This window comes from Phoenix dactylifera, chromosome 15, assembly GCF_051530095.1.
Source record: "Phoenix dactylifera cultivar Ajwa chromosome 15, Ajwa_hap1_PhDact_Kaust_v1.1, whole genome shotgun sequence".
NCBI classification, from domain to species: Eukaryota; Viridiplantae; Streptophyta; class Magnoliopsida; order Arecales; family Arecaceae; genus Phoenix; species Phoenix dactylifera.
In genome coordinates, this window is record NC_143204.1 from 16,275,688 (window position 1) to 16,302,855 (window position 27,168).

Consider the following 27,168-nt stretch of genomic DNA (forward strand, 5'->3'; position numbering starts at 1 on the left):
CACATACTCCTCCCGTTTAAGCCCAGATGTCCTCGCTAGAATAAGGGTCTAAATCCATTCAAATTTAATTACAAAGACCACAATTAGTTTATGGTTAATACAAATGGGCCCGTGCTACAGTGTCTTCTAATCCATATGGGCAATGGACTGGATCCACTCTTATATCAGTTTAAATAATTTAGAATCTTACTCAAAAAGACTAGCTAAGAAGATATTATTTGGGTTTCTTGCCCCTGCTATGGGATTAAACATATACTTACCCGAGTCCTTATGTAGATGTAGAACTAAACATACACCCGTATAAGTCCTTATAGCTAATCTTGTCTAAACATCAATCCCAACCCTAGTCACGGCCATGTATCGGCTTGGGTCACCAATTGCTAAAAGCGCACTAAAAATCACGCATTTAATTTTGGCAAATAATAGTCAATTAAAAATCCCTCCCTCGATGCCCTCTGGTCCCTCACGAATCACAATCGTTATCCCATATTAATACATCATCCCATCAAAGCCCTGCCAGCCATCTGATTGGACCCACCTCTGTGTTGTAGTTCATTAAATGGAGTACATCGGAATGCCCAATACCACCATTCCAAAAATGGAAAAATTCAGAAGGGCAATGAGAAATCATCGGTCCTTTTTATTCCATCCTACTCCCGATCTCTCCCTAACGAGAGAATTTGTCTACTTTGGGGCTAGAGCTCAAGGCCTCCACCACTAAACCTTAGAAAAACTCTAGAGATCTCTCATTTTCCTTCATGCCGCTTAGTCCCATAGTTAATTAGGAGTTCAACTTCAAAGCAGAAAGTGATGAGATCGCCTAGATCCATTCCTTTTGAATAAAGTGGTTTCTTTGTTTTTACCTAATCTATTGTTCTTTTTTTAATGTAAAATTTTGATGTGAGAAGAGTTTCAATTGTTTTGCGTTAATGCTTGTGTGATTTGTTTAAGATGCGTTAGTGTTATTTTAGAAATTATGTAACAACCTAAATAAATTTATAATATTTTTCTTTGTTAGCATAATTTTGTATCAGATTGTACTATTTTTTTCTATATAGTCCGATACACTAGTATATATAACTTTGAGATGTACGGAATATGATGGAACAGAAATGTAAATTTTTTTTGTCACTCTCCTTCTCTATTATTCTCCTCTTATTTTGCAAATATTTTAATATGGTATCAGAGCCACCAATCACCTGATCTGTTGTCGCCATCTCTTTCGCCTCTATTGTGGCCATCAAATCTCTGTTGCCTATATATCGATCTCTATGTTCTGATGAATCAACACCGGAATATCTTTTATTTTTTGGTGGATCCGCAAATCCTCTATTTCTTCATAGATCTTCTGTTTCCTAGTGAGTCAACATATGAACATCCCATATTTCTTAGTAGATCTGCCGATCCTCTATTTCTGGTGGATTCACACCCGAAGAATCTTTGTTGTTTGATGGATTTATAGCTCTCTCCACTGCTTTTCTCCTTAGTTTCAGATCTTTTGTCATCTCTCCTCACCGTCAATCTGTCCCTTTCTTTCCATCTTCGGTTTCTTTTATTGCCTCTGGCTCCTTCACCACCCAATTTGAGGCCTCTTCATTCTCTTCCAAGGTGCCTCCATCTTCGAGGATTGTCAACCTTCGACTGCCTTCTCTCCGAGCGTCAGTGCTCACTGCAATCATCATCTTCTGTGTGTCTTCTCACAATCACATCATCTAGAGTAGTCATAATAACCAACACATCATTTTTCCACATTAGCATAGACAAAACACATCTCCCTACATCATCATTGGCCAGTTGTAACATCCTACCATATCATCATCCGTCCAGCCGCAAAGCTTGCCGTATTAGTCATTTTGCCATGTCACTGCAATGTGAGAGCCATGTCAGTCATTAAACAAACACAATAGTCCATATCATCAAATATGTCAGTCAACCATATTAGTTTGTCATATAATCAAACATATTAATTAGCCACGACGGCAAACATATTAGACTGTCATATCAGTCGGTCACATTGGCAAACACACCAGTCTACTATGTTAGTTAGCTACATCAGTCTACTGCGTTAGTTAGCTACGTCAGCATTTTCAAACACATCAGTTTGTTGTATCGGTTTCCTAATCTGCCACATCAATTTCTAAGCTGCTATATTAACTCCTAAGCTACCATGCTAGATTATGTGCTATCACATCATCTTAATACATCAGTCTACTAAATCTACATCAGCTTCCGATTTGCTATATCAACTTCTAAGCTGCTAAGCCAGCTCTTGATATGTCACATCTGATTCTGAGCTATGATAACATCTCCTAATTTGCCACATCAGACTCTATGCTATAACATCAACTTTTGATCTGTTACTTCAGCCTCTAAGCTGCCACATCAGCTTCTAATCTACCACCATTTCAACTTCTGAGTTGTTATATCAGCTCCCAATCTATCATGTCAGCTTCTAAGCTTCTACTTTAGTTCTTGATTTGCCACATCAGCTTCTAAGCTACTACTTCAAATTTTGATATACCACGTTAGCTTTTGGATACTTTCATAATCTGATTTTCAAACTCAACCTGGCACTTGCAGTACCACCTTGAGTTGGAGGAGTGCGCTAGCATGATTTAGAGATTATGTAACAAGCTATATTGGCCCGTAATATATTTTTTTTTTGCTAATGTGATTTTGGATCAGCATGTACTATTTTTCTTTGTTAGCATGATCTTATTAGAGTGATTTTGATGATCACGTAACAACATGTATTTGATTCAATCGAGAAAAAAAAGTTTTTTCTTAATCCACTCAACTTGAATCTATGAAAAGAAAACTAGAAGAGGATAGAAGAATTGCAAAAGTAGAGCTTAAGTTTTCTTTTCTTTCATTGATGATCCATATACCTCCTAAATTGAGGTACATAGCCCCTATTATAATACTAGTAAGGTCCTCCATTTAACAATTTAGGTTAGATTCTTCTCCTGGTTTGAATAGAATTAGATCTCCAAAAATAATTATAACTAATAGAAATAATTAAAAAAAATTAAAATTCTATAGAAGGTAGATCTCAACTTTTACATCAATTTTGTCTTTCATCGCTTTGCCTAATTCTTCATGAATTGAAAAATAATATTTGGTCAAGTCTTTTCCGAAAAAGAAATTTTAGATTTGACCAACCTATTTCGAGGTCTAAAAGATGAAATTTCGATCTAATTTAATCCCTTAGAAGGTTGGCCCAAAGTTGTAGATCTCGCAAAGCTATCCAATTTCAAAAAAAGGATCATCTCAATCGGGCATTATGTGACCAAGTTAGGGTCTCCGAAAATTTGACATACAATTCGACTTTGTAATTGATATATATGATGGACCCCTGGAAATATAATAGTGGAAAATACTTTTGATGTCCTCCTCTAATGCTTTTTTAGGTCTTGTAAATGACATTTTTGGCAATGCTCGAACCAATGAGCCTACCACCTACAAGATTACTAACTGGCCATAATGTATCAAGCGACATAGTGGGTTTGTTAAAGCCAAGGTTTTAAATCATGTGGAATTGGGGCGTCTCAGTTTCTCCAAGGAACAGGATACCTTGATGCCCCGCTCCATTTTGGCAGTTATCCTAGTCTCAGTAGGTACCCTCTGTCTTTTTTTTCTTTTTTCTTTTCTTTATTTCTTTCTTCCTTTGTTTCTTTTCCCTCTTTTTTTTATTTTTTTCTTTATTTTTTCTCTTCTTTCTTCTTTTCTTTCTTTCCTTTTTTTTTCTTCCATTTTTTTCCCTTCCCCTTTCTTTTCTTCATTTCTTTCTTGTTTTTCTGCCATTCTTGTTTTGTTTCTTTCCTTTCTCCCTTCTTTTCTGCATTTTTTTTCTTTTTCTTCTTCTTTCTTCCTTTCTTTTTTTGTCTTCTTGTTTGCTTTTTTTGTTCTTCCTTTTCCCTTTTTTTTTTTTCTTCTTCCTTTCTTCCTTTTCTCTTTTTTTTCTTTTCTTTCTTCTACGCTCTTTTCTTCTTCTTTCCTTCCTCTATTTCTTTCCATTTTCTTCTTTCCCCACATGGATAGGTTTGGGAGCCCCATCCCATCCTAGTTCCCATTTTGTCGGAGGAATGGGATAGGACAACCGGAATGCCCCTTATCTCTCCAGGATTTAAAACTATAATTAGAGCAATTTTTTGGAATAAAGAAAATATTGGTTCTAATAGTTTAATCTTCTTCAAGTGCTCCAAAAATCTAAAGTTTTTTTCCCCTTTCAGATTGAGTAGATTGTGCTGAGAATTGCTGTTTCAGGTTCTGATTTGACAGTTTTATCCTGGTTTATAAATGAGATTTTGTTTATTTATTTTAAGTTAAGCCAATGCCACTATGAAACAGACTAATTCAATATAGACAATACTCTGCTGTAGATGCCATTACAGCATATGCACTCTAGGAATCAAGCAAGAGAGGAAGATAACGGTATAAAGCAATCGATTATTCCATAAAAGCACAAATAAATAGAGGTTTCCATAAATTGTTCATCAATCAGTTCCATTGTCTGCTTGAAGCCAATGTTCTAAGCTGTGATCTGTTTTTTAGTGGTTGGCCATTTAGAATTACCGTCATTGCTTATCTAGTTATCTTGTTAATAGTCTACAGCTTTGGTATGTATATGTTGATAACTTGGCTGCCAAGAGCTGTTGGTTCATTAACATAATCTTCATTGTCTTTGATCAGCCCATTTTGTTTGTATACAAAAAAGTTTCATCTACTCGGTAGAAGCTTAAATCAGTCAACCATCTTTTGACCTCCTCTTGATATTTATAAACTGAAAAAGCACAGCATTCAACTGTATTTATTTCGACTTAGTGCCTCTTGGCTGTATATAACTCTGATGAGTTAAATGGATTTGTTGGCCCAAATGGAGGGGATTGTGGATGCATGCATTGCTCTTTCACTTTTAGCCAAGGCCCTCCAGAAAAGGATTGGAATTGGCAAAATACTTACGTTTGATCAAATCCAAGACAACAATCAGGCACATGTGAGCATCGTTCAGACGTATGTTTAATCCTACATCGGTTATTCGCTAAGAAGATATTAGGTACTTATACAAAACTAAGAAATCCAAAAAATATCTTCTGACTAGTCATTTTGGATAAGATTTTGTGTTGTGACAAATGGTACCAGAGCGAACTCGGGCTATAGCCTATGTGAACTAGAGGACACTGCAGCACGAGTTAATGGAGGCTGACCACGGGCCTACTGTGGTGCTTATAATTAGATTTGAATGGATTTGAACCCTTAGCTTGATGAGGATGTCAGGGCTTGAACGGAAAAAGTATGTGAGGATCTGGGCGTGCATTTAGTCCCATATTGGTTATTTATCGAGAAAATCTTGGGTACTTATGCAGGTTTTAAGAAACTCAAAAAGTTATCTTAATACAAGTTTTGTTTAAGCTAAAGAGTGAACCAGGGCCGGTCCATTTGACCGGTCTGGAGTTCAATTGGGTCTGGCCCAGCCCTTTGGACCGCGGCCCGGGTTTTCTTTCTTGGGCATGGCCTGGTATGGAAGCAGCCCTCTCTCGGAGACGGAGACCATCTGCTTCTCAAACTCCGGCGGACATCGCCGCCTATTTAATCTCATTCACAGCTTGTGAGAGACACCGTACTCTCCCTCTCCTCCATCTCTATCTTCTTTCTCGGTTTATTTTGATGTTTTCATCATCGCCACCGAGCCACCTTCATGCTTACTGGAGTCACCGCCTAACCTCAACGGAGACGAGGCATCGTCGCCTCCCACCTCACCGGCCGTTTCCCCGCATCGGTTCATCCCCGTTATCGGAGCCCCAGCCGCCGGCAAGCGGGCTGGAGCTCGGAACCACCTGCCCTGTTTTAGTCATGCTCGGTTCTATTATGTCTGCCACGGGAGACCGCAGTCTCCGGCTGCCCTTCTGCCACTGCCCCTGCCGTCGGCCTCCGGCTGTCAGTCTCCACCAGTAGCCACCTGGAAGCCCTCCTCTTCCTCGAAGAGGAGGCTCCATTCTCTCTTTCTCTCTCTTTTCTCTCTCAAAAAAAAAATTATTTTTTTTTTTGAGTTGGGCAGGCCCCGGACCCGTCCCTACCATTTTTGACAATATTGGTTAAAAGAATCTTAGATCACCGGCCGCCAGGTGGCCTGTCACCCTCCAACTTAGCCTTTGTTAGATACTAGTAGAATTGGTCGCTTTCAATTTCTTTGTATCCTAGTTTGAATTTTGATTGACTAAAGTTGTTTTGAAGACTAACTTGAGCCGCCGGATACTGCCGCCTGGTTAGCCCCGTTTCACCATCTTTATTTCTCTCTCTTCTTCTTTATATTTTTCTCTCCACCATAACCAATGACCTAGTGGAGGGTTTTGAACCCCTTTGCTTTGGATTCGAGTTGATCTTGATAAAAAAGCTTTAAATACTCTGTTGGGTAGTATGTTGACATCATCTTAATCCATGATGAGCACTATTGGACTCTATCACCGTCCTAACTATATCTTATCCTGATACTTGAACATAATTTGATTAGTTAGATCGGATCAATCTAGGTCGCCAGACACCGCTACCTAGAATAAAATTTGTCTAGACATGAAGATGTCTAGGAAAGGGATAGAATGATATGATTTATAATTGAGATTTTGAAGAGAAGGAATTTATGGAATTATTTGGATTTGTCATAGTACTTATAAGATAAGTAATGCTTTGCTTTTTCTTAATTTATCTATAAATTATAAAATTATTATATTCATAAATTTTGAATCATACAATTCATTAAACATGAATTTGAGGAATGGTACTTTATTGTCGAAATGTTTTATTTTGGAATATTATAATGATACGTGATTGGAAGTATTGATCTTGTTCGATTGATTTCAATACCGCATTGTATATATATATTCGTCAAACTAAAATATGAAATTGCATGATTGTTTTAGACTCTCAGCTTGACTATGTTAAGGACTTTGCTAGTAGAGGTTAATACGTTGTAATTGATTAGTTCTAGAGGGTTATGTTGCAAGAAGATGTACGGCTTACTACAAGAAGATATGCGGTCCTAAAGAAACATGCCACAAGATAATGTGCGGCACACTACAAAAAGATGCACGGTATTTTTGACCCTACCACAGGAAAAATATGGCAATAGCTCATGGTTAACAAGGTGACCTTAATATTTTGAAAAAACTTAAATTTATGAATGAAATTTAAATTTTGATAAAGATTGAATTTGGCATGCATGATGTTTTAATAATTCTACATATCTAGATTGGTTTTGAACTAATAAATTCCATATGTATATTTTTTTATAAATGATTATTTAATTTATTGCTTGATTAATCTAGATAAAGTGTTCATTGCTTACCAAGTTATTTAGCTAGTTATTCGATATTCTACTATTTTTACAAATTCGAAGAACTAGCTTGGCTGAGGGTTTTGCTATAGAAAAATGATTAGAAGTAGAATTTTGGTCTCTTTAGTTCAGATTAAAATTTTACTAAAGTTTGATATTAATTCTTTTGAACATTGTTGGATCTTGTAAGATATTAAAGTTTAAATTTTAAATTTTTAAAGTTTTGAGACTTATTTAATTGATTATTTATTCTTTATTTTATGCTACTGTGATGAGATACCTTGCATGCTTGTGGAGAAAGTTCTTTATAAATATGCAATGATCGTCAGGATCTTAGCTCGCAATCTTGGATCGAGGGCATAGCATATATATTGGTTCAGGAAACACCACTGCTAATCCGAGAGTTCTATGATGCACATTTTCACTGCAAGCATCCAAGAAAGCAGCATGCTCCTCAATTAGATATAACAATATCAAGGACTGATTGTGCTTGCATTTGAGTATGCTCCCATCTGGCTTTGAAAAATACATCAATAGAAGAGGATAATAACTTCCGCACGCCTTTTTATGCTAATTCTTTGCCTCTCCCCACCATTGTTTCGGTAACACCAATAAAATCCCTTCATAATGGACCACCATCAAAATACTTATTTATTGTTATATTGGAAAAAATAGTTGTTACTGTAATGATCTTTACTCGATGTTATAATAAGAAATGCAAAAGAATAAGAATAATGGTATTATTTGATTAAGCCCAGGTTTGCCGAATAAAGAAATAATAAATTAGAATCAGATATTGCTTTAACAGATGAAACTATGAAACTACCAGATAATGACTAGTTTTTTTTGTTGTTAGCAGCTTCTGTAATACTATCATTATAATATAGTGAAGGGTAAAAGAACTGTCATAGTGGGTGTTATGATGCCATTAGCATTTTTAGTGATTCTTCTATATAACTTTTCTTAATTTTATAGCATGATTTCTACCTCACCTCAAGAATGAGAGAGGACATGGAAGTTATTTTAGAAAGCCATGGTAAAATTTTAGAAAAACATAATACTCACCTTCAATTTTTGCACGCGTGCACACACACGCATAAGATGTGGTAAAACAATTGGCCTGATACATTAATATTAGAATGATTGCACCCATAGAACCATATCAACATCCTAGCATGTAGGAACATACTTTGTTCCGATACTTTAGTGCTGGTATGATTTTATCTATAGGATCTTGTTTTATTTTTTTAATTTTAAAAAAATTCAAATCAGATAAAAAGAATAACATTTTCTCTCCAATATTTTTTTTAAAAAAAAATTAAAAAATAGCCTACAAGGCAGCTGCCCAAATTTTCCCATGGCCAGTCCCTTTTCTTTCCTACCTTATTTGTTCGTATCTCGACTTCATTAGATTAAATACTCTACACCTACACTCACGTCCCCAAACCTCTCGTCCCTTCCCCTTCCAAACTACACCTGGCCTTTTTCCTTCCCTCCGTCCGAGCTCGCTCCCCGTCGATCATGGCGGCGCTGGATGATCCCCGCCGCCGGCGCGTAGGCCTCCTGTACGACGAGCGGATGTGCCGCCATGCCACCCCCGACGGTGAGAGCCACCCGGAGAATCCCGAGCGGATTCGCACCATCTGGCGGAAGCTCGAGTCCGAGGGGATTCCCCAGAGGTATCTTTCTCTCTTATTCCCTTTGCTTCGAGGATTAGTTGGATCCCGACGGCTGTTTGGCATTAATGGAAGTTTGAGAGAGTGGAAATGACTCTTCTTTCCAATTATCTTTCCTCGCAATTTGACAATGGATTTATAAAACCCTAAATTCTAGTCTTTCTTATGATTTCGTGCGCTTTTGAGAAGTCATGAAAAACTTTGATCTAGAAATTTTGATGTTACTAGAGAAAGTTATAATTCTTTTCAGATTTTTTTTTTGAGGTCTTGAAAGGTTTTTGTCTAGAAAATTTCAATTTAATTGCGAGATTAATGGGTTATAAGCTTTGCTTTATGCCTAAATATTATTGGATCATCTGTATATGAAAGAGAAAACAATACCATAGCATGAGAGTATGCATTTATTCTGATTAGGCTAATAGTTTAAAAGTGAATAAGTTCTTTTAACCCTTTTGCATGATCTTAGAACTATCATTGTGTTTATATGGTCCATTCAAATCAACATTCACTTGGTTGAACATGCTGTCTTACTGGTAACTTGTTTGCTTTTATTGTTAAAAAATCTCTTTCTTTGCATGTTAGCCGGGCTCTAAATTTTGTTAGAATTTGGGTTGGATGAAGGACCTTTCATGGTTGATGACTGAACCTAGATACGATGTATCTAAGTTCTAGTCATTGCTGGCTCTCCATTTGGTGGTGTTTTCTGAATTGTTCAACTTCTATAAATTATAATAGGTGCAGCTGCTATGCCATCTAAGGAAACAATATTCATACTGTCTATGCTGATAGCCTTGGAAGTCTACTCCGTTTTTCCCATTTCAGATGATAAATTATGCATAATTGTTGAGCTTTTTTTTTTATAAAAAAAATAAGCCTATTAAGTAATATCTATATCTCTATTTAATTTTATTTATCTTCTTCTTCTCTCCAGATGTGTAGTTATGAGCGCCAAGGAAGCTGAGGATAAGTACATAGCACCTGTTCATACCCAAAGTCATATCAAGCTGATCAGGAATATCAGCTCTAAAAAATTTGATTCTCAACGTCTTAGGATTGCCTCAAAGTTCAATTCTATATATTTTAACAAGGGTTCATCTGAAGCTGCTTACCTTGCAGCAGGTTCAGTTGTTGAGGTAATATTTCATGCTCAGTTTTCTTAACCAGTTGTGATTTAACTCATCTCCACCTAATAAGTCTAGAATCATATTAATAAGAATTTAACATCATCAGTTAATTGCACTAAGTACTGAATTTCATTTTTTAAACAAAGATCAGCTCAGTCGGGTGCATTCTACTTATGTAAAATAGCAATAGAATCTTCTAAGGTAAACATTAAATCCTTTTTTCATTTTTCCTCAAGTAGGTGTCTGAAAAGGTGGCCAAAGGAGATTTGGATTCTGCTATTGCCCTTGTGAGGCCTCCTGGACACCATGCAGAATCTGATGAAGCTATGGGATTTTGTCTCTTCAACAATGTCGCAATTGCAGCTAATTTTCTCTTGAATGAAAGGGTATGCAGTAATTTTTTGTTTGTAAATTTCTGTACAAAAAAACTAATGTGAGGGCTTGCATCATGGCTTTTTGTAAATTGCATGATATCATTTTTCTGGAACCGTGAATGCTTATTCACTTCTGTTGTCCTATTACAGCCAGAGTTAGGTATTAGAAAGATACTAATTGTGGATTGGGATGTTCACCATGGCAATGGAACTCAGAATATGTTTTACAAGGACCCCCGGGTACTGTTCTTTTCGGTTCACAGGTGAGATTGAGTATCTCTAGTTTCTTATTTAGCACCATTTCTTGAAATCAATATTCTATTGTTCTTGTATCATGCCTATATAAACATAATCTGCATACCTTATTCCATTAATTTAAGGTCATCCACATGACTCATTCATTCCTATCAAGGGTATCTTCTATCATTGCAAGACTCTAATTGCCCTTTCTCACAGATATGACCAAGTCTGCTCAGTTCTTACCCACTTTCAAGTTTGTCTGGCACAAACCTTAGCCCTTTCCTTGTGATGAACTTTCTTAATCTTTGTTGCTTATGTCTGTGATCTTACCAATTTTGCTTCATTAATTGTGGATGTGATTCCGCAACTCAGTATTAAATCAACTAGTACTCAGTATCCTTTTACTCTATAAGCCTTTCACTTTTAATAACGTTTGTTATTTTTTACCCAATGAATCAGCTTAGGAATTAAATCTTGTGACTCTATGGCTTTCTTTCCAATGATTAAATTGCTGTTTGCATTGGGTATGTTGGCCAATGCTGGTATAAAACTTGTTTTGCCATCTTGAAACATGCCATTTGTGCCAAAATTAATGCACATTTCCCTTGGTAGTTGGTGTTAGCCATCTCAACCTATACCAGATTGGCATGGATCAAGCAGGTTGGCATGCCTGGTACTCAATATCAAGCCTATGCTGGTATTGACATGGCTCGCACAAGCTGGCACTTGAAACCATGCTTCTGTCACTACTGATTGTGCTTGACACTTGATGCATTCTAGCTGTTGGTGAAAACTTACAGCAAAATTGTTTGGGCCTGCCATTCCCTTAAGTTGTGTTTATTATATTGTTTTTAAGTAATGGCATGCATAAAAACAGTTGCATCTCCTCCGTAATGGTACTCATTTCAGAGCAGTCTCACTCTCGCACTTCTGCATCAAAAAAAATCTCAAGGTTTTTCTAGAATTTAACAAACACTGTAGATGATAAATAGGTGCTTTTTGCCAGAGATGAATACATATATGTAATCCTCTAATATGCACATTGAGACTCTCAAGAAAAGACGGTGATTTTTTTTTTTGTATTTCCGAAGCTCTTTTAACTAGATTGTAAACGAGGTCTACCTCCAGCTTAATTAATAAAGTTCCGTGTGACAACTGATTAATCAATAGCCTTGCATGGTCTAGAGCATTCTATCCTACATGTCTTTCTAAAAAGCATCCTTTCTTTTTGGGCTACTAAATGCCTATCACATATGTTGAGGACTTGTTTTTATATAATTTGCATGTTGTCAAGCACCATTGTATAATTCCAATGTATTTCAGAAAAAAAAAACAGTACCGCTGGCCATTTATCTATAAATCAGCCAAACATGTAGCTATCTGATATTGAACAATGAACAAAAATTTAAGTAGACTATGGTGTCTTATTCTTTGTGAATGTTACCTCACTGTGAAGTGATCTCATAAACACAGCTGACTGTAGCAATCATATTTCTGTTGTAGGTTCGATTTTGGAAGCTTTTATCCGGCTGGTGATGATGGGTCATATTGCATGGTTGGTGAAGGTCCAGGTGCAGGATATAACATCAATATTCCTTGGGAACATGGACAATGTGGTGATGCAGACTATTTAGCTGTCTGGGACCATGTATTGCTTCCTGTTGTTGAATCTTACAATCCTGACATAATATTAATTTCTGCTGGATTTGATGCAGGTTATTTTCTTTTTACTTTTTCGAAATTATTTTTCTTTCAGCGCATGTCTGTAAAATATCCATTTGGTTCAGGATTTTGGACCATAATACTGGACATGTAATGGAAATTGTTTAAATGAAAAGATGTCCTATGATCAAACTTATTCACAAAATCAATGAATAACATGTTTCTATACAAAGAGAAAGTCCAGGATATACTGTTTTAGGATGGATGTTCGAAGGACCAAAAAAGCTGATTTATTGGACTCATAAACAAGTTTTTCATGGAAATTGTTTACAAGTTTTTAAGATCTTTTAAGTATCTGTGATGTGTGGACAAGTTGGTCTCGCACTGGCATTGTATGTGCCATGCCATAATATGCTAGCGAAACTGCTGCACTGGGCCCTGAAAAATGACAAAAAGATTTAGAAACTCGTCTTTAAATCTGATGTGCTGACCCAATCCTAGTCCCAGTACTGTCCCAGCATGGAACATGCTGACTGGTAGACTAGCACTTGAAACCATACTTCTACAAAACTGTAAGATCTTGCCTTTTAGTTTTAGTGCAGTTAGGTCAAGAAGGTATCTGTATTACACCTGGATGCCTTTTGCATTTGTCCGACTTTCTGAACAAAATGTGTACTTAGACTGGCTCACTTAGACCTGTTAATATTAGATAGTCTAATCCACCAACAAGCTGATTGCACATGTGCATAGCCAAATTCGAGATATTGGTTTCATAGTATTAGGCCTAGTATTTTGTTTCACATGGTTTCAGCTTTAGGCTTTTCAGCATCTTATTTTATTTCAAATGGCAAATGGTTTCTGTGGAACAATTAAAACTGAAAAATTTATATGTGAAATTAATAAATTCAGATAGATATCATTAAAGCATAATAATTATAAATTAGTGAGTCAGACAGTTCTAAGACAACTTCCAATATAAGCTTTTCTACTTTGACGAGATGAATTCCTCAACTTGTTGGATCAGTGCTTCATTGGATCAACTGAGACAATTAATTGGAAAGTTATACATATTTCATCCAATCAATACTAAGTTGCTAATGATGTAAAGTTAAGCGGTCACACTTATAGGTAGAACTATTTATTAAATCACTTGACATGTTGGCCTCTTGGATCTTCTTTCCTAGGATTCTAACAAAATTCAGGTGGTTTCACTCGTTCCAAATTATGTTTTCACACTACTTTGGTGACGTCTGATCCTAATGGAAACCAGGCCTTAAAGATGTATCTACTTGTTTCGGCTTCCTATTTTGGTTCAGCAGGCTAAAACGCTGAACATTTCTAAAACACCAACTTAATGAAAAATTCAAATCATCTTAAGTTAGCAACCATTTGTAGGTGGATCTCAAAGTCATGTTGTTGCCTTTTGACACATCCATTATTTATTCCCTTTTGCTGGTAGCATCCAATGGACTTGGTCATCAGCATTGATCATTATATCTGAAGGTAGAGGCAAATATTCTTTGATACTTTTAAAGGCTTGCAGTGCTACTGGAATTCTGCTATGATGATTGACTGTCATAGTGATATTTTCTTTGAATGTGCATTCTTTGATCGAATTTACATTGGTAACCAGCAAATGGCCACTTTTGGCTTGTCAAACAGTCATGTAGCTACTGCATGAGCTCCTGCTGCAATCATCCGGCAAGGCTTAAGATCATATTTTGTTTCCTGGTCAGAAGTCTCACTGAATGCCCATTAGAGGCACATTAAGTGTATTGATGACCTAGCAAATGAGAAGAATTAATTTCTTCTAACCATTATCTTGGCGAACCAACTTAACCCTCATATAGCATTATTTGTTTTGAAAACTTTATTCTTTGTTGCTTATTTGCTGACATCAATTAAAATTAACATGTTGGGTGGATAAGAATTTATTTATTTTTCTTCTTCTAAAGGGTTTTGCCAATGTGTTTTTTCAACAGCTGTTCGTGATCCACTTGGTGGTTGTTGTGTCACACCATATGGATATTCACTTATGTTGAAAAAAGTGAGTACTTTCTACACTGTCTTTGTTTCTTTTGTGAAAATTTTAACGTCTCTAATAGAAGTTCCTTAAAAAGTATGAAAATATTTAGTCTTTTCCATAATAAATTTCACTAAATTATATTAATTCTTTATCTGTAGAATGGCAACCTTTTCATTGCTACTTCTTATCTCAAAACAAAAAAATGGACTGCTACTTCATGTTTATTTCGACCATTCTTAGAAGCATCTCTTCATGTATTTAATATTGCCATGTCTTCATATATACTGTCTTACAGAATCCAATTTGACTACCATATGAACTGTTTGTCTGAACTTTACTAACTTTTAACATTTGCTGCACTTTCTTTTTAAGCTGATGGGATTTGCTCGAGGAAAGATAGTGATGGCCCTGGAAGGAGGTTACAATCTTAATTCTATAGCAAATTCAGTTCTTGCTTGTGCAAAAGTTTTATTGGAAGAAAAACCCATAGTTGGATCCATAGAGGTGCAACCTTTTGAGTCTACATGGCGTGTCATACAAGAGGTGTGTTGTTTGTCAACACCATTTCATACATTTCGATTGGTTTTATCTGCTTACCAAGAGATATGCCCTTTCTGATGTGGTCCTCCTTGTCCAGGTTCGTCATGAACTAAAGACATTCTGGCCAGCATTGGCTGTTGAGGTACTACAGAAAGTATTGGTTTGCAACAGTAGACCTTGCCCGGTTGAGGTGCAAAATTTTCCTTCTAATTTCTTCCAGTTTTTTTTTTCGCTTGAGCCAAGCCATAATGGACTCTGTAGAGCTTCATCATGTCTAATATATCGACTTTGGATTGTTGGGCCTCTTGTGGATTAATAATGTGTTTGGCTTTCATTATAATAATTATAGAAAAACTATGGACTTCAAAACCATCTAATTTGTTGTGATTTTTAATGTTGTCATTTCCCGCTGCAGCCCAAGACATTTTAATATTCTTATGAAGTATTGGTTATAAAAATTAAATTCTTAAAAATTCGTAGTTTACATATTTAAAAATAATCTTGTTATTTTTGGATGGATTTAATACTCAAATTGCATTTCGATAATTTGTGAACATATCTTTAATTTGCGGAAATATATGTCAAGGTTTTGTTCATCATGAATATTATGCTTCTTAGAATGTTAAGTTGAAGTGTCTGTTCCTTTTTCTATGTTAAAGAATATACTTCTCACTAGAATGCAATTGAAAATAACTTACATGAAGAATTCCTGCAATATCTTTTATAGCACCTATTTCTTTCAGCGCTGCTGGGTTTCTTCTCATGCGTATGTATTCAAGTGTTGGTGCAGTTGCACACAATATGCATACCATGATGGCCCTTGATCAACATAGGCATGACATTTGATATTTTCATTAATAGTGTCAATGGGTCGAGTTGGATTGGGGTTGGGTCGAGTCAAGCCAAGTTCAAATCAAAACACACACCAGCCATACCCAATCCATTTGAAAATATAAAATTCTAAACCCACACGTAACCTTTTTATTTTACATAAATCGATATTGTAACAACCTGGGACCTTACCCAAAAAGGCTACCTAAAAAGTATTATTTAAGTTTCTTGGCCCTGTATGAGTATCCAAGTTCTACCTAGTACATAGTTGATGTGGGACTAAATATACACGCATGCATAGGGCCTTATAATTACCCACCCGTCAAACCATTTAGTTTTTACTCAGCATTTGTATTATTGAAAAAATAAAGCAAAACATGGTATGCAAGGATCACAAACAACAAAATCAAATTAACTTCAAAGATATCATCATAGTCTCAGTAAATGTAGGAATTTTACCTAAAAGCAATAAATTTTGGAATTCATAAAATGTGATTGTTATAAACTAAGGATAAAAGTAGCTAAAATGTAAACCCACATCCCAAAACCTCGTGGCCTAGGAGGTGACTTGTAGTTCCCAACTGCTTCACTCTTGGTGACCATTGGGTTTGAGCGGCTACATCTGTACCTACATGTTCATAACCAGGTTGATTTTGAATTAACCCAGAACAGACTGACTTTTACAATTAGCTATGTTTGGGTAGGTTGGTTGGGTCAAATTACGCCACTCCTAATTTTACTTGAAAAACTTGTACTTGGATCGATTAGAAAATAAAAATATTAGATAAAAATATTTAAATGTCTAATATTTTTAAAAAATTCTACGTAGTTGGGTGCTTGGTTACCATAAAGGGAAATTGATGTGGAAAATATTAATGAAACGCTAAATGTGACACGTTAGTTAAGAAATTCCTTAATTTGTAGTATGTTAACAAAATAAATCTGTTTCTGAAGCCAGTTTTCTTAGGAACTCCTATTGGGGTGGGAATCTATCACCCTACAACTATGATTGGGTCAAAGGCTAATGCTAGTCTCTTTGTAGACCTTTTCAACTATTCCAAGATAAAATGGATAACCATGAGCTATGGCTTTTTCTCAGTTTCCCATGCAAGTGCTCTTACAATGTTTTGAAAGGCAGCTATGCTATATAGCAAGTCAAGGATGGCATAGGTCATACGCATTATGCAAGCCATTTATATATTTAAAATAAATAAAATATATTATACACAATATTAATATTAATATTTTAATAAATAATTGCATTGTTAACAACAAGGGCATCTACATACTAATTTTGTTAATATAAATTTAACTAGCTTGCACATCTAACCCAACTATTAGCATGAACATGCCTTATTTATATAGGCCTGTGTAAAAGTGGCACATATGTGGCTTTATAATGCTAAAAAGGCCATGCATACATATGCACAATGTTAAGAGATATGCATATCCAACTACACAACAATAATCCTATTATGTGTCCTCAAAGTGCTAAGGAAGGTATGCTGAACCATACCGAAGCAGTTGGTTTGGGGCGTACCAAACTGGACTGGTTGGGTACCAGCACGGTTCAGTCCATTTATGCGGTGCAGTTAGAGGATTGCATATCCATGTGTGGTTTCATATCCAGCCTTATGCACTGCATTTTATAATAGTGTTTTGTTATCAACACTCCTGCTATGTTGTATCATGTTGGATGACATTATTTTCACCTTGGTTATTAAATTCCTTCTTTTGTTATCTTGGTAGAAACCTAAATTCTACTGTATAATTGTAGTGGGAACTTGTTGGGGTTGACATTGTTAAAAAGGCATTGTTGGCCCTATGTTTCAATTATTTCCTCATGTTTCCCCATTCAAATACATTTTCCTCATTTTTGGGAGCATATGATGGACTTAAGAAAATGCAATGGTTGGTTTATCAATAGCAATGACGGAGTTAGGTATCTACTTGAGGTTGGGGGGGGGGGATGATGCCCTAATAAGTTCTCATAAATGTTCTAATAAACTTATAAATAAATACTTTCGGCTGGATATTTTAAAGTTCTACAATAATCTCCCTAGCTTTTAAATGCTGACAATGACATCCTATTTTACAACTACTAGTTCACGTGAAGGAAACAAAAAAAAGCAGAAAAAATGAAAAAAGATGAACATGGTACTCTTTGGAAACAAAAAAGGAGAAAAAAATGGAAAAAAGTGAGCATGGTACTCCTTGCTCTTTATAATATGTTACATAGAAGTTAAGAACAAATGCTAAACATTAATGGAAAATATCAAGCAAGAACTAAGAATATAATAAACTAGTTCATCTTCTTCAATCAAATTTTAAAAGAAAATTTGGAAAGTATGTACTTAGGAACTGATGTGAATAGAAAGCATCATATATTATGCTCCATTTTATGTAAAAAAGAAAAAAAATAAAGTCTTAGCTGAATGAAAAATAAAAACTCAAAATCAGAGCTTTGTAAGGCAAAATAAAATGGAACGTTTTGCCAGAAGTAGAAACCAGAAACTATTTTATAAGAGAGGGAGAAAAGTGAATATGTGAGAACTAACAGATTCTTTTATTCTTGCTTTCCCACTTATCCCTTTATTCTTATACCCCACCCTTTGTGAGAGATTTTTCTACAACAAACTGAAACCGGTCCCATAACGTTATGCAGATTTTTAGGCAAGGTTTCCTTTTGGAGTTGGACTTTACTAGGATGCCTAGGGGATGGATAGATGATATTAGATTGGTGGGCTGTTAGTTCCCACAATATATAGCAAGTGGATCCAAGGTGCACAAATTTTAGGAGGGGGAATCACACCATACAAGAAGGGGAATATAAAGATTTCAGAGATTTTGGAGGAGGAAGTTGGCCCCTCCTGGCTCTCCCATTGATCAGTGGCAGCTTGCAATGCCCACAAAATGTTTGACTAATATGAAATAAACATTCTGTTACAATATGAACCTGAATTCAAGGTTAAATGTTGGTGATGCCTTGAAGTTTAACTAACTGTAGCTATTATTTGTAATTTCCATATACATCTTTTACTTGCACTTATGACTTCATATTGTTGCACTTCCAGCTAAACTTGAGCTCTAGCTCTGAGTCTGATGTGGAGAGTGATGTGGGAGCTTCCAGCTCTATATATTCCTCAAACTTTGTTGAGATTATTGAGCCCCTTTCGAAGTTGAATATTGTTGAAGATAATCAAGGGAAAGCGATTGTCTCCAACCAAATTCCAGCTGAGCAAAATCCCATTGTTTTATGTGATGAATGTTCTAATGCACAAGCATTGATGCCTGATAACAATGTTCATGCTTGTATTCCTTGGAGATCAGTTTTATCTAATATTGAAGTCTGGTATGGAAGCTATGGATCAAATATGTGGAAACCAAGGTTTCTCTGCTACATTGAAGGCGGAAAGGTATGATGATTGTCATATTGACAGCCAAAGTAGTTTTCCTAATAATTACATGATTCTAAAGCACTCTTTGCTTCAAAAAACTTCATACTGCCAATGCTTGTTCTTTTGTCCTCATTATGCTGTGTTGTTTCATTGTATTTTTGAATATTATGTTACCTTTTTTTTTCATGTTCTTCCTACAACCTTGGCAGATCTTAAAGTTTTGGTACTGATTTACATAACAACCAAAAATATTACCTAGTAATTGAAGAAGTTTGACCTTGTCTAAGTGATTGCGATTTATATGAGGTTATCCCTTTATTTGAATAGATCTAATGGCAGTGATGTTTTATCTTAGGCCCCGTTTGGGGGAGCTTTTGGAGGGCCAGGAAGCACTTTCTGGCCCTCCAAAAGTACTTTTGGATGAAAAAGGATGTTTGGTAAAAATTTCGCAAAGCTGTTTTAGCTTTCCTAGAAAGCTGATAACAGCTTTTTGGGATAAGCTCCATTTTGGAGCTTTCTGAAAACGCTGTTTTCAGTTTTGTCGGGAAGCTGTTTTTTTGACTAAAATACCTTATTTAAAAGTCTCTTTTTTCTTCCAAAATCCTCCATCCCACCGCCTCTTCCTCTCTCACCCTTCCCTCTCTCTCTCTATCTCCTTCTCAACGCTGCCGCGCGATTCTTTTTTTTTTTTGTGAACCCATGGCTGCCCATGGTGGCAGCCACCACGCTGGCCACTACCCGTGGCCAGTGACCCCTCCGTAGGTCGTCGCGACGCCACTCGTGCCTGCGGCGACGTGCGCCTGCGGTGAAGCTGTGGGGCAGCGATGTCCGCCCGCTGTGGTGGCGAGCGAGCCGCCTCAGCTCCCTTCCACCGAGACTGCTGCTGGCCAGCCGCCGCCGGCCATGGCTTGACCCACTCTCGCGGCCGCTGTAGCCTAGCCCCTTTCCGGCGCCGCCGGCCTCGCAGGAGAAGAAGAAAGGAGAAGAAGGGAAGAGAGGAAGGAGAAGAAGAGGAGAAAAAAGAAAGAAAAAAGAAAAGGAAAGAAAAAGAAGAAAAGGAAAGAAAAAAAGAGAAGAAAAGAAAAAGAAAAGGAAAGAAAAAGAAAAGAAATAAATAAATAAATAAATGCATAAATAAGGAGAAGAAGAGAAGAAAAAAGAAAAGAAAAAGAAAAGAAAAAAAAAGAAAAGGAAAGAAAAAGAAGAAAAGGAAAGAAAAAAAAAGAAGAAAAAAAAGAGAAGGAAAGAAAAAGAAAATAAATAAATAAATAAATAAATAAATGCATAAATAAATATGTATATAGATGAATGAATAAATAAATAAATAAGATAATAAATAAACATAGTTCAATGAAATAAAATAATAAATAAATAAATAAAAATATTAGTAATTATTTAACCAATTTTATCACCTAGCTAGAACATTTGTTAGAGAGATAAATGGTCATCAGAAGGGTAAAAAATAAATTTACACTAATAATTATAATATTTTATACATTTATTATTGTATTATACTATAAATATAATGTTATATTATATTATATCATAATACATTGATATGTTATGTTAAATAATTTAATATTATATTAAATTATTATCTTATAGTATACAATGTTATAGTACTATATTGTAATAATATTATATTACATTACATTTAATATTATACTATATCATATATTTATATATTAATACATATTATATTTTATTATGCTCTATTGTATAATACTAGTAATGTCTTTTATGGTCATTTTGTCATACAAAAGTACTTTCTCAGTTTGTTTACTAAACACATGTTAAAGTGCCACAGCATTTTAGAAATATAGTTATCAAACAGCAAACAACTTTTTATAAAAGTTCTACTTCAGACAACTCTACTTCCAACAGTTCTACTTTCAAAAGCTCTACTGCCAACAACTTCCCCAAACAGGGCCTTAGTCTGATTCGATACCAAGCCTGTAAATTTCCAATTTTGGCAATTTTACTCAAGTTTTGGAGTTTCCTTAAAATAAATAGAAAATTAAAAAAACAGAAGTGAACAAAAGAGGTGAAGAAAATTTATTATACAGCAATTAAGTAATTTGTGTTACATAGGTTCTATTATGGCGTAGTATCGATAGATATAGGCTAAAATTAATGATGTATTTAGAAGAACTTCATAAAACATGTTGGTATGATGTTTAGTGGGCGCACATATTATTTGCTTATTGAAATTTAGTTGTTGGAAAACTTATTATTAGCAAATGCGAAGCTTTTTGCCACATGGGTCTTCTTCTCTTTTGTCCAAAAAGAATGTGAATCTTTTCCATGCTGAATGTGCTCAAGCCCTTTTCTTCATTGATTTGAGCTACACTCACAAATACATTAAATTCAGGCATTTGTTTCTCGTATTATTCAGATTACATGGAAATGAATGCAGTTATAGGTATTTTTGTAGTTATAGGAATGATGATCTCTTGTTTTTAAGTTGTGCAGATTAGTCTTTATAAAGCACTAAAATAAGGCCTCTCGGGAGGCCTTGGCATATCAATGGTTATATTTATCGTCCACAAGTAATTTTTTTCTTTATTTACTCAGGATAAAAGAATGAAAAATCATCCATAATTAACACAACACAGAAATTACTCAGAAATAAACAATGCCCCAGATATGATATTATACCAAATAAAACTTAAAACATGTCTAGGGCTAGTTTAGGTGAGTTTTGATCGAAAATAACTGAAAGTGGACCAAAACTGATCAATTTTGGATGAAATTGATCGAACATATGGAAAATGTTCTGGTGTCAGCTGTCTTGGTTTTGGCTGAAAAACTTCATTCTAATCCATTCATTTTTGACCGAAACTTTGAACCTGTTTCCATGCAAGTAACAGTCTTTCACAGCTTGAAAATCCAAATATTTTAACTAATCATTAATATTTTGGAAGAAACTACAAGCGATCAAACATCAGCACTAGATTGTGCAGCATGGACGCTAATACAAGATACAAATACAACATGATATGGATACCGTGACGAATATTGAAAAAGTAAGATGCAATATGTTGAGGATAGAATAAATGAATAATTTTATAATTTTTACATATATGTAAAGAAAAGCTTTTATTAGGAATAGCATGTTATAAAAAAATAACATAGTCCATACTTTATACAATAGATCAACATCGACAAACTCCATCATTTAGTCATAGTCTATGTTACATTGTCTTAGGTATAGGTGTCAGGTTTGACATGTCTAAGTGTCCAACCCTTCCCTTCTTTAAAATTTCTCCTTGCATACCCATGTCCAAGTGTCATACCTTACTGTTTCGAAGTGTCAGGTCTGAGCACTTTGTTGTAAACCAAAGGTCCTAGCAACATAGATCATGATTAAAATCCATATGCTACACTCCGCACTCCATATACCGAGATCAACATCACATGCTTCAAAATTAATCATCCATCATTAAAAGGTCAACATTCACAAAAAATGAAAAGGAAAGACAAAGGAGAGAAAACCCTCTCTCTCATCTCCAAAGGTATTGATGAAGTATTCCATCTGTTACTAGGAAGTATCATGAAAACTTTCTTAATTTTGAAAGGTAGACCACTAGAAAGAAGTATCTGACATGTATCCTAAAAGAATTCAACAAGTATCAGTCATTGATATGTACTGGATATGAACACAATATCAGTTTAAATTATCTGTGCTTCCTAGATCTTGGATTCCTATTGTTCTTTTTCTATCTGATCCAAGGAAACTAGAAAGAAAATTTCCAACTTGAGGGTTAAAAGAAAAGCTAGAAGAATTTTACAGTTTTTTGAGTGATCCAAATCCCTCCCTTATCTGTAACTCTGCTACTATTTCACTTTGTAACTCTCCTGGCGGATCCCTCAATCTCTGGCCTTCAGTTTCAATGATTTATTATGGGACCTTATTCCATGTTTTTGCTTGCTTTTAGCTGTTCCAGTTTCTGTGCTGAATTCAGTCAGCCCTCTGGAAGGCATGGGTGATTTCAAGTCAAATTTGATCTGTAGCATGAGTTTTCGAGTACTGACAGCAGATCAGCTTAAGAAAATCATCCACTGTACTTTTTGTTACATAAAATTTTTATAATTATAGCTTTTACTCCGGCAAAAAATATTGGGTAGGTTTAACAGCCACAGTAAGATTACCTATAAAAAAGAAAAGAAAATGCACATACAAAGATCTAAATATTGGATTTGTAGTTAGACTGGATCCATCTTCTAACTGCACTAATTATATATTTATTGCTCAAATACAGTAGCTCTTTCATGGAGAGGGGAATGGATATGTATGGGTGGGTGGGGGAACAAGGTTTTCCTTCGATTATAGTTTTTAAGTTATATATATATATATATATATATATATATATATATATATATATATATATATTTCCCTATAAAACTGGATGCTTGCTATTTTCCCCCATCTGGTTGCTTTGGAAGAAAAGGCTGCTTGATAATGTCCTAATACTTTCTTACCCATCATTTTAATAGGTTGAAGGTATGAACAAACCATGTCCTGGATCGCGAGATAAAAGTTCACCAAAAGTTGTCATCTGGAAAACTGTGCCCCATCGGTTATTCTTTGCAAGATCTCACACTCGCACATGGGGTGAAGGAGGTGTTGCTTTTCTTCATCCTGAAAGCAACAAGAATGAGAAAGCCTACATGTGCATGTATAGAATAACGTAATATTCTCTGAACTGTGATATATTTTGTTGTGTTCATGTTGAAGCAGGTCATACAGAGTTGATTGAAGTGTTTATATTGAATGTCTCACGCTTTTGTTCTGCTTTGACAAGCTATATGCAGGCTCGAGCAGTTCAACGATGTATTATTTCAAGAGAATAATTTACATCAAGAGAATGGCAAAAGTCAAGGTGCAATAGAGCCTTTACTAGATTTATCTGGGATAGGTATTGTTGCTGAAAACAAGTCATTGCCTCTAGAGGCTCTTAAGGTACCGTCTTTCCTCTGTAATGCTATAAAAACCACTGTATTATGGATTTCTATTTGAATCATTACTTGACAAGAGAACATTGATTAGGTCAAAGCTTTCTGTTGCAGATAATGCTTGACTCTATGACATGATTAAGGCATGCAGTTCTGTTTATGTCAAATTATTCTTTATGATATAATTTTGCTTTCTACTTTCTAAAAGATTTTATTTGTTTTGGTATTCTGATGGTTGATATGTTTGGAAGAATTTATGTTAACATTTCTAGACACTATCAAAGTACTAATTTAAACACCACAACCCTCCCCCCCACCCACCACACACCCACCTCTCTCTTTATGTGTGCACAGTATGCATGGTTCTCTTGGTACATGCTGTGTGCTGGTAGCTTAGTTGTTTCCAGTGGATATCTGACCATTACTGGGATTTCCTGCAGGCTGGATGGTATTCCAATGTCCTTTATTTGGGGAAAGAAGATAACCTTCCAATCTTAACTATGACGTACGCCCCTCGCACTCTGTATTTTAAATGTTTCTTGTTTCTGTTGAGCTGTTATGAGGCCCCTGGAAATTCTAACCTAAATCATAAATCTTATATACTGCAAACTGCAAACATTATATTGAGGCAGTCATTTTTATTTTATTTCTGTTGTGAGGCGGTTTCTGTGATTCCATCTTGCTGTCTTCCCTGTACGAACTCTTTACTGCTTTAACTGTTTATGTCATCAATTTGCTAAACATGGGAAAAAGGCATTGCATTGTTCAAGTCACAATGGATTAGAAAAGTTTATCAAAACCAAATATCTAGAATTTTCTTTTTAAGAAAAAAATAGGCTTACAATCAAGTCATTCTGAATATTTGGTTTTTTTATTGACCTACTAGTTTGCAAATATGGACTCCTCATATCTTGTCAAGAATTCTGTCTGTATGGTTCTATTCTTTATCCACTGTAGGACCCCTTACAGTAGTTTGAGATATTGCTAGGGGTTCTTTATTTGGTCTAAACCAAGGCATGCCTTACTGCATAACTTCCTTGAAATTTTAGATGTGAATATCCTCAAAAAGGTTCATTAATCTGCTATTCGAGGTTAAAAATTGATGAGCTTCTAATGAGGAAACAAATGTTATTTCTTCTGTTGAAATTGCAACTGCCATCATCTCAAAATAATTACCATGGGATCTATTACATGGTTCATTTCCTTATATGATGATACAGTATAGTTGTGCACATCCTTTAATTGTTACACGTTTCCAGTGATTTCCTCATGCAGTTGTTGGAATAGTGCCTTCTCAATGACATTGTTTAGTGATTCTCAATATGTTGCTTTTTTTAATTTTGTTAATGACCTGCAATTTTCCAGTAACTTCCTATCCCTAACAGTGAGTACTTTCAGTGTTTCCCCGCATATCTGATATGTTTTCTAGTTGCTTCTTATAATTCACTTAATGAAGTGCTTTCCCACATTTCTGATACATGTTTAACTTTCAACGGCACAGGTGCTTATTTTCAGAGGTTGAGCAATTTAAATCTGGTGAATTACCTGTAACTGGCCCTTCAAATAATTACATGAATACATTAGTGAGAGGATTGGTAGAAGGAAAACAGCTTACCAGAGAGAAAGCAATTGCTTACATTAATGATGCTGCTGGCAGAGGGTTATAAGTTGGGCCCTGCATTTATAGCATAGCAAGTTGTGAAGGTGCAATGATTAACGCTGAATAAAAAAGCATACAGCTCGATTAACTGTGTATAGGTTGTCTTTTAGAAGTTCTCATATGACCTGCACAAAGAGTGTTTGATTAGAAAATATTTTTGGAACAATTTTGACTGAATGGTTTTTGTTATGATTTGTCTTTCATTTGGTTTGTGTTTGTCTTTGATTATTAGACCGAAATATGTAGGATTGCAAGCTTTACTCCATGTGCTTGCATTCTTCATTCTTAAAAAAGCCACTGCCACTGAAACATAATTTGTGCCCTTTGCAAAATATTGATGGTCATGTTGCAACAGAGAATTGGCAAGTGGTCACAAAAATTTTAGGGCATTAAATATTACGAGCTTTTGTAAATCGGATAACTATATTGTCTAAATACCTACTCATTGATCATAGACATCTAAGCTAGATTACCTTGTTTTGAGCTCTGGCTCATCTCTAAACTGTTCTAATTTTATTGCTAAATTATCTGCTGTGACTTGCCTGTAATAGCCTCAGCCTCATTTCCCAAGCAGCTGGTTTAGATGCATGCCTACAAGCCTCAGCAAACATGCCTGAACAAATCCAGCATCATTTGCCCCTCAACCTAGGCAAAATTTGGGAGACCTGCCCATGGTGCCCCAAGTACATCTCTACCTACTGATAGAGTCGTGGCAACGCATCGCTTCTCGTTGGGCGCGATGCTGTGCGTTAAAGAATGTTTCACAGCCAAAATCCAAGACATGATTTACTTCAGGTTCCTGCAAATCACAGGAACGTTTGTGGCCTTTTGGAGGGGCATCTAATAGCTTCCGTTATTCACATTTACCTTATTCACATGATGTGGATCCAATGGCACGGATGTGATGCACTGATGCCGCTGTGTTTGACATGTGGTCCATCCAAGGGGTATGAGAGTTCCTGCAAAGTATATGCCAGGTCCAAACTCTCACACCTTTTAATGGTCTGAATATCCAACTCTGTAAGGTTGCTTAATGCATTTAGCCTACCAATCACTTCAATGGTCTGAATATCCAACTCTGTAATGTTGATTAATGCATTTAGCCTACCAATCACTTCAATTTCATGGAAATAGAAGTAGATTTCATAAGCTTATTTCGTAGAACTAGAGGTAGATTCCATTCTCAAATAAAATAAAGCATTCTGACTAGATTTGAGGCTATTAGTGTAATAGATAACAGTTCTCTGCTGGGTTCAAAGGCCGTGCCCTGGTTGACTGGCTGATGAAGAATCTACTATAGTTCTCATTTCAACTGCTATTTACCCAGAACCCGTTAAGATGGTGAGATTAG

The 27,168-nt window shown here is 35.7% G+C and overlaps 1 protein-coding gene across 2 annotated transcripts; it reads left to right on the forward strand.

Moving 5' to 3' along the window:
* The first annotated feature begins 8,693 nt into the window (after nt 1-8,693).
* LOC103708253 (histone deacetylase 5-like) lies at nt 8,694-26,020 on the forward strand. Of its 2 annotated transcripts, none has more exons than XM_008793088.5 (13): nt 8,694-9,009; nt 9,938-10,139; nt 10,370-10,516; nt 10,655-10,767; nt 12,248-12,459; nt 14,389-14,453; nt 14,805-14,975; nt 15,070-15,162; nt 18,878-19,219; nt 23,699-23,892; nt 24,017-24,164; nt 24,598-24,662; nt 25,659-26,020. In XM_008793088.5, the coding sequence occupies exons 1-13, from the start codon at nt 8,852-8,854 to the stop codon at nt 25,822-25,824; spliced, it is 2,076 nt and encodes a 691-aa protein (XP_008791310.3). In that variant the 5' UTR covers nt 8,694-8,851; the 3' UTR covers nt 25,825-26,020. The 2 variants fall into 2 exon arrangements, 1 of the variants encoding a protein (XP_008791310.3); XR_015973710.1 differs by having other exon boundaries at nt 8,695-9,009; nt 24,007-24,164.
* The last annotated feature ends 1,148 nt before the right edge of the window (nt 26,021-27,168 follow it).